The following is an 8,764-nucleotide window of genomic DNA, read 5'->3' on the forward strand; positions in this document are numbered from 1 at the left end:
GGATTGAGTAATGCCTACTCTGAGTTATGGTGGAGAAGCACATGTCTGAGTAGATGAGTAATACCTACTCTAGATTGTGAAAAAGTCCTGTTTGGGTAGATGAGTAATTCCTATCTGAGTTATGGTTTGAGGATAGATGAGTAATTTTTATTGGATTTATGATTTGAGACACCTGCCTGGGTGGATGAGTAATTTTTATCCGGTTTGTGGTGAAAATAATGGCACGGGTAGATGAGTAACATCTGCTAAATGTTGTGGTGTTTCATATCCGGGTTAGCTACTGGATATGTTTCGGGTTTGGCATTATAACTGACAATTGACCTCATAGTCAGTAGGACAGGTATGCATTATTTGCATTTGCGTGTCTTGATTGGACGTGCATATTGTATTTGACTTGCTTTATTTGATTAATTGTATCTATATGCTACTTGATCTTATTGCTTTATATGTTCTTTCTACTTGTGTATTCTCTGTATTGCTTTGTATGTGTTTGAAGTTTGAACAATTGAGAGATTGTTTATGCTAACGATGGTGACGCTAAGGGATGTTCTTGATGAAATGATAATAATTGAATGATTAGATGGCAGAAAATAGTATTAATTGATATTTCAAACTTTCTGAGTAGATGCAGAGATTGTAGTTTGTCTTACTTGCTCTGTGTTGAGAAATTGAGAATACTAATATAACTAATGATCTGTATTAAGAATGTGGAGTTTAAATATTAATAATAAATGGATACTACCATTGAAACTAAATGTTGTTAATAATAATTATTAGAGACAGTCAGACAGATAAAATTTGGAGGACTTAATACTTCAATGAATAATAGTGATATTGAGAGAGTTAATAACTTAGTGTTGGAAGAACCAAGATTAGAGACAGTTGACAAGGGTTAAGACTTAGTCTGTTTACCCTGTTTGGATTATAAAAGACTCTAGAATTGAATTTTTAATGATTGGAATTTGGATTGCCTAGCTGATTTATGTCTTTTTACAATATTTTTATTCCGAATTATTACCCTACTAAAAGCCCAAAAGGATGATGTTTCAACCGCTGTGGAACTTTTTAATCTTACAGATATAGGACGCAACGCATCTCGTTGAGCCTGTTGGTTTCTTATTGGAAGTGAACGAAATTTGTCTTTTGAATTTTCATTATGTATTTAGATGTTATTCTCCACTTTTATATATTGTAAATATATACCCCTCTTAGAGGTTGACTTTGGAAAAACAAGTTGTATTTGGTATCTTTCAGAATTGTATCTTATATTTCTGTCATTTTTGTATATCGTTGACGATTTCGAGTGTGATAAGACTTTTGTTTTGTTATCTCTTTTTTTAGGTGTCATAATATCTCACCATCTTTGATTTACGACTATAGTGTAAAATTCTGTATGATAAGGTGTTACAGATATTCACCCAACAAATAGTAATAAAATAAGGCGGTAAGGCTATGTTTATTAATAAGGATATTCACCCAACAAATAGTAATAAAATAAGGCGGTAAGGTTATCTTTATTAATAAAGATAGGACGCTGAGATACAAAATTATATTTGGCAGGTGAGACGTGGTCACAGACATTATGTCATGAAACACTAAATTAGTGTATTTTATGTCCTTTCTAATATGAAAGACAAAGAAACACTGGAAATGGATCCTCTCCATTTTTTTAACACTTGAGAGAATAAAGTGTAATCTCTCACCTTTAATTCTATAAGTGGGACCAAAAATAAATAGGAGAGAGAGAGTAATGAAAGGTGAGATCAAACACCGGATACCATCAAATTTTTTTTCATTGGAGAGGATCCACTTCCAAAAATACTGGGCAGAGACATGGTTTATTTTTTTATTTTTTTATTATTACTATCAAATTTTAATAATTATATTTTTATTATTCTATTTTTATTCTAAATTTTACGTGAAGGAAAAAAATATAATTTAGGCTTTTTATTATTGGGTAAATTACAAAAAATACACCAAATTATCTTGGCGTCAAAAAAATACTTTCGACTTTTTGGTAATTAAATCCAACCAAATTGGCCCAAACTTAACAAAAATAACTTTTATTGCATCAGCAAACACGCGCTTCACTAATACAACATATCCTTATTCGTCTTTGTGTTCATTCTTATTCTACGTGTTATTCTTTCTTTTTCTTCGCATTCTTCCTTCTTCATCTTCGCATTCTTTCTTCTTCTTCACATTTCTCCTTCTTCTTCGTCGCGTGTTTTCTTTCAATTGTCGTTATTTTATTACAGCTGTTGTTGCTACGTTTTTTCTTTTTCTTCTTTTGATTAAGGTTTATTTGGATTTAGAAATGAATTCAACATGCTTTTTGTTTATAATTGAGTATTTTTTACTGCTTGTTCAAAATTGAACTAATTTTAGTTCATTTGTGTGTTAATTGATGTTCATCTAATGCTGCTGATAAGCATTGACCAAATTTTCTATTCCTTAAGTAATTTCGATTCATTTCTTAGTTTAATTGAAGTTCATTTGGATCCATAAATAAATTATATGTGTTTTTGTTGATGAGTATTTTTGACTACTTGTTCAAAACTGAACTAATTTCAGTTTATTTGTGTGTTAATCGAGATTCATTTGATGCAATTGAATAAAGTGATAATGCAACTGAACTAATTGAATGGATTGGAGTGGAATCTAATGCAATTGAATAAAGTGATAATGAATAATTTTATTATTCTTTTTCTAAAAAATTTTTTCAATACATATCAGCAACATCAAATGGACTTCAATTAACACACAAATGAACCGAAATTAATTTAGTTTTGAACAAGTAGTAAAAAAGATTCAATCATCAATAAAAACACATCCAATTTATTTATAAATCTAAATGAATCTCAATTAAACTAAGAAATGAATCAAAATTACTTAAAAAATAAAAAGTTTAGTAAATACTTATCAGCAGTATCAAGTGAACCTCAATTAAGATACAAATGAATCAAAATAAACTAAGAAATGAACTAAAATTATTTAATGAATAAAGATGTTAGTAAAATATTGGTGTTGTTGGTGATGACGTTAACGATAAAGAAAAGGAAAAAAAAAAACACAACATGAGAACCTGCATGTACGAATTTGAAAGAAAGAAAAGAAGAAGAAAAAGAAGGAAACGGAGAAGAAGGAGAAGTCGCGTAATTTGAAAAGTGGTTATAACAACTTGGTTAGACTTGGTTAAGTACTTTACTTAAATATAAAACTTTATTCATTTAAAAATATATCAAATATGTTCAATTGTGATCGAAAATTGACTCTGTTAGCAAAAAATATAACATAACATATTTTTATTAATAATAAAATATTTTAAATTTATTTTTTTATTTGATTTTATATTTAATTTATTATTAAATAAAATATAAAAATATTAATTTTATTTATCTCTTGTATTTTATTTATTTTATGGCAGCCAAAGTGATTCAGAGTAACTAGCAAGCCATTCAATGATGCAAGCAGCTGCTTGTGCAGTTGTGCCGTTGATTATGAGGTGATAACTCATATGTACACAATGATTTTGGAATAAAACTTTATTTTTAGATGAAAAAATCTTGCTTAGACTAATTTTCCGTAGCTTCACAGTATCCAACATGATAACTTTGACTTTTCAAACTAAACCAGGAAGCCCAATTACCCATCTTCTAAGTGTGTGTTTGGATTGTGGTTGGTCAAACTACAGTTTGAATAAAAGTGATTTTATAGAATTGATTTTGGATAGAAGTAAGTTTGTGTTAACATGATTTATGTTTAGTAATTTTTTACCAAAATTGATTTTGATAAAATAAATTTTGTTTGGATAATATTAGTTAAAATCACTTTTAGATAGATAATTACTTAAAAGGACATGACATTAAATTATAATATTATTTTTTTATACATGTTTAATTTTTTTATATTTTTTTATATATATTTTTATATAGTATATTTTTAATACTCGAGTACTCTTTTTTAGTACATTATAATTTTTAACTATTATTATTATTATCTAATGGGATCAATAAATTCTATTATAAAAAAATAATAATAAATATAATACACAAAAATTATAACTATAAAAATATATAATGTCAAATAAAAAAATTAATAAAAATAATAAAAAAATTCATATAGAGAAGAATAATAAGAATTCTATAAATAATGCAATAATATGTATAAAAGATAAAGTTGGTAAAAGAAAAATAAATATTGAAGGTATTAGCCAAAAGCACGTTAGTGCAACGGAGAAGTTAAAAATTATTGCTTCTTGTAAACGAGGTTTAGGAACAAAAGCACTTCTGCGTTTGTAAAGAAGAAAATTAGCCAAACAAAAAAGTGAAGCTTTTAAGAAACTCTAACGTACTTTTTTCCTTCAAACGTGATTACCAAACACACCCTAAGCCGTTAGGCGAGTTCACAGTTCACACAAGCTTTTCGGACTGAATAGGTAGAAAATATAAAATTTAAAGAGAGAGAGAAATTTGGAGATTATTATTCTTTTTCAACATTTAATGAATAACAAAACAAAATTTTTGAAATGTACGAAAAATATCTGAAATCGAAGAAACTATTTTATTTTAGAAATTTCTTCAACGGGTTGTCATATATTTAATTTTAAAATAAAATCTAACTCAATTAAATAACAAAGATTTTTTAATTATTATGAATTAAAAATCGCATAAAATCTTTTGTATTATATATAAATTAGATTCTTATGATATTTTGATTTTTTATTTAAAAAAAAAAAAGAAGAAAATTTGTGTTGAATCCACAAACCTAGAAGAAATATAAAGCATCCGAGTCTTGTTTACCCCGTAGCATCAGCGCACACCAGACACCATCAATCTCTTGAACCATTCGCTCATGGCCGCTACTTCACTTTCAAACCTCTCTTCTTCTCTCTCATCAACCGCCGCCACCACCACCACCACCACCACCGCGCTCTCCAAACCCTCCTCTCTCCCTCTCTTCCACAACAAAACCCTCCCTAAACCCACCGCCACCACGACAACACGCGCCGCCACATCCCACAACCACAACTCCCCAATCCCCAAACCACAACAGCACCAACACTCGTCTCCCTTCTCCTTCTCCGATGACGACGAAAAGCCACGCGAAGAGTGCGGCGTCGTTGGAATCTACGGCGACCCCGAAGCCTCCCGCCTCTGTTACCTCGCACTCCACGCTCTCCAGCACCGCGGCCAAGAAGGCGCCGGAATCGTAACCGTCAACAACAACGTCCTCCAATCCATCACCGGCGTCGGCCTCGTCTCCGACGTCTTCAACGAGTCCAAGCTCGACCAGCTCTCCGGCTCTCTCGCCATCGGCCATGTCCGTTACTCCACCGCCGGACAGTCCATGCTCAAGAACGTCCAGCCTTTCGTCGCCGGATACCGCTTTGGCTCCGTCGGCGTCGCTCACAATGGTAATCTCGTAAATTACCGAACCTTAAGGGCAAAAATGGAAGACAACGGTTCCATCTTCAACACAACGTCTGATACTGAGGTGGTTCTTCACCTCATCGCAACTTCGAAGCACCGACCTTTTATTCTGAGAATCGTTGACGCCTGTGAGAAGCTCGAAGGTGCGTATTCAATGGTGTTTGTTACAGAGGACAAGCTTGTTGCTGTTAGGGACCCGTTTGGATTTAGGCCTTTGGTTATGGGAAGAAGAAGCAACGGTTCTGTGGTTTTTGCTTCTGAAACTTGCGCTCTTGATTTGATTGAAGCTACTTACGAAAGAGAAGTGTACCCTGGCGAGGTTATTGTTGTTGACAACAATGGAATTCAGAGTCTCTGCCTCATGTCTCATCCGCAACCCAAACAGTGTATATTTGAGCATATTTACTTCGCTTTACCCAATTCTGTTGTTTTTGGTAGGTCAGTGTATGAATCTAGAAGGCAATTTGGTGAGATTCTTGCAACTGAGAGCCCTGTTGATTGTGATGTTGTCATAGCTGTGCCTGATTCCGGTGTTGTCGCGGCGCTTGGATACGCCGCGAAAGCCGGTGTCCCCTTCCAGCAGGGGCTAATTAGGTCCCACTATGTTGGGAGGACCTTCATTGAACCTTCTCAGAAGATTAGGGACTTTGGCGTGAAGCTTAAGCTATCGCCGGTTCGTGCGGTTCTAGAAGGGAAGAGAGTTGTGGTGGTGGATGATTCAATTGTGAGAGGAACAACATCATCAAAGATTGTGAGGTTGTTGAAGGAGGCTGGTGCCAAAGAGGTTCACATGAGGATTGCAAGCCCACCAATCATTGGTTCTTGTTACTATGGTGTGGATACTCCAAGCTCTGAGGAGTTGATTTCTAATAGGATGAGTGTTGAGGAGATTAGGGATTTTATTGGTTCCGATTCACTTGCTTTTCTTCCATTTGATAGCTTGAGGAATTTGTTGGGCAATGAGTCCCCAAATTTCTGTTATGCTTGTTTCTCTGGGAAGTACCCTGTTGAGCCAAGAGAACTTAAGGTGAAGAGGGTTGGTGACTTTGTTGATGATGGGTTGAATGGGAGTTTGGAAACCATTGATGGTGGCTGGGTTCAAGCAACAACACCACCACAACCAACAAGAACTCCTAAAGAGGTTAAGGCTGCTGGTACTGTTTTTTGACAATGAAATTGTGTACTAGTACAATTTTGTGATCTTTTTGAAGTGCTTGGGGGGTTTACAATTGCATAATGTTTGGGTTCTCCATTAATCGTGATAGTTGTATTCGTTTTGCATCGTGTACAGGTGAATTCACATTTCTATTATTATTGAATTGGGTATCATGTCATCCCATTTCAGGTGGCTATTAGTAGTCATAATAATAATAGTAATAATGATTAGGGAGCCTAATATACGATGCAAAATGAGTAACTCAAACATTTTTATTGGTTCCATGATGTTATATGGTACCTAAGTTTTTCGTGTTTAGGTGAGATAATGTCAAGCCATCTAACTACACGGTGGTGAGCTCCGAATGATTCGGTTTGTTCATAAGGCCAATCTTTAGTACTTATTTTTGGTCTCTGTTGAGAACTGATATTTGGAGCTTTTGCTATTTATTAGAGAACTTAGAACAGTGGTATAAGATTATCAGAATCAAGAACTTGGATGTTTTTCCTTTTGCTATTTTTAATGTAGATTCTCTTTTAAATTCGTTACTCATCCATGAAATTTTTTTCGTTGTATGTGTATATTTCTTAAACTAGGTAAAAATTAGAAACGAATTTTAGAATAAACACTAGATCATATTCATAGATAACTGGCAGAATGAAAATACCACCCAAGCAAAGATAAGGGTGGTGTTTGCAATGTTTTTATTCTCACAAATCCCAAACTAATTGGAGCATACTTAGAAATTATCAAATTAGTATCGTCCAATCAAAGTTTATAGGAACCTTTAAGCGAAATTCGTCTCGAGATAAGAATCTTTTACACTTCAGAAAATTGGTGCAAAGAATCCAATGCTAAATTTGACTTGATGGAACAAAACAGTTGTCAATTTATAGTGAATTTCGTTGATGGTGTGAAGATGCGATGCTGTTCTAAACGGAATTGCACACAATTGGACATTGGTCTCCACTTTCAGATTTCTCATAAATGAGGTTCTAACTTCTAACCATCATTCGCTGAAGAAAACGGTGCCATAAATAAGTGGTGCAGTCAGAAAATATAAGTTGACCCCGCATTCAAGTCAACATAACAATAATAATTAGAGAAATGCTACTGTGCGAATCAAATCAAGTATACAGTAACAGTACAACCCTTTCAGATGATCCATTGCTTTGGTGCAAATCTAAAGCCATATGGAACCCGTATAGATAAGTGAAAACTGAAAAGGCAAAGCATAAACCCAGAATGAGACATAAGATAAATTAGGTTAGAAGTGTCAGAAGTGAGATTTGAACCCACGCCCTCTTTCGAAGACCAGAACTTGAGTCTGGCGCCTTAGACCACTCGGCCATCCTAACACGTGTGCTTAAAGTTGATCATTTTAGCTTATTAAAAAAATTTTTATTTAATTTATTTTGTTTTTTTTTTGTTGGTCTGTTAATTTTTTTGTTTGGAGGGAGGTGTTGGTGGTTTAGGCTAGGCCTTACGCCCTCATCATCCGTCTAATCATAATGAGCCAAGATTTTGATCTTGTAACGAAAACATATAGATTTTGGACTTATAAATGAACAGCAACAAATAGTTGAGCCCATTGTTTTTCATTTCAATTCTTAAGAGTCATTGGTACGAGAAACGTCCTTTTTTTTAAGGTTTTTAAAACATTCACAGAATTGAAAAACTGAAAATTATCTATACACTATATCCATGTACTACATAACTGGGAATGCCCAGAGTTGATGTCCAAGTTTTTTGGTTGTCAATTACTCTCACAATAATTTATTACATAATTTTAAAGAGGTTAAAATTGTAAACTATTATAATATTAAAGTAGTCATCTAAACTAGGGCTAGCAATATATATCCTATCAAATGGGTATCTAAGCCAGACCAATCCGTTCGGGTAGGGTTTTGTCTACCCGACCCGCTGCGGGTAAGGTAGGATGTGGTGCGAGTTTGCCTGTAGGTAAGGTAGGTACGGATTCTTGGTGTTAGAAACAAGAGATTGAGAGAGTAATCTGAAAAGTGTATTATTGAGTTGTGTTCAAAGGTACAATATATAAGGAGTATTTATAGGTGCTAAATAAATCAAAGTAATAAAGACATATAATCCTACAATTAATGTACAGATATACTATATAAATATAGACGATACTAATTGATTCTAATGATTATCTAAA

At 33.5% G+C, this 8,764-nt stretch overlaps 1 protein-coding gene and 1 non-coding gene across 2 annotated transcripts; one reads left to right on the top strand and one right to left on the bottom strand.

Moving 5' to 3' along the window:
* Positions 1–4,479: 4,479 nt before the first annotated feature.
* Positions 4,480–7,131, top strand: LOC112789128 (amidophosphoribosyltransferase, chloroplastic). The gene has a single exon (XM_025830887.3). The coding sequence runs from the start codon at positions 4,855–4,857 to the stop codon at positions 6,598–6,600; it is 1,746 nt and encodes a 581-aa protein (XP_025686672.1). The 5' UTR covers positions 4,480–4,854; the 3' UTR covers positions 6,601–7,131.
* A 731-nt stretch (positions 7,132–7,862) lies between these two features.
* TRNAL-CAA (transfer RNA leucine (anticodon CAA)) lies at positions 7,863–7,946 on the bottom strand. The gene has a single exon. It is a non-coding gene; the product is annotated as a tRNA-Leu (tRNA).
* Between the last annotated feature and the right edge of the window lie 818 nt (positions 7,947–8,764).

The sequence above is a fragment of the Arachis hypogaea genome, chromosome 3 (genome assembly GCF_003086295.3).
Source record: "Arachis hypogaea cultivar Tifrunner chromosome 3, arahy.Tifrunner.gnm2.J5K5, whole genome shotgun sequence".
Classification (NCBI taxonomy): Eukaryota; Viridiplantae; Streptophyta; class Magnoliopsida; order Fabales; family Fabaceae; genus Arachis; species Arachis hypogaea.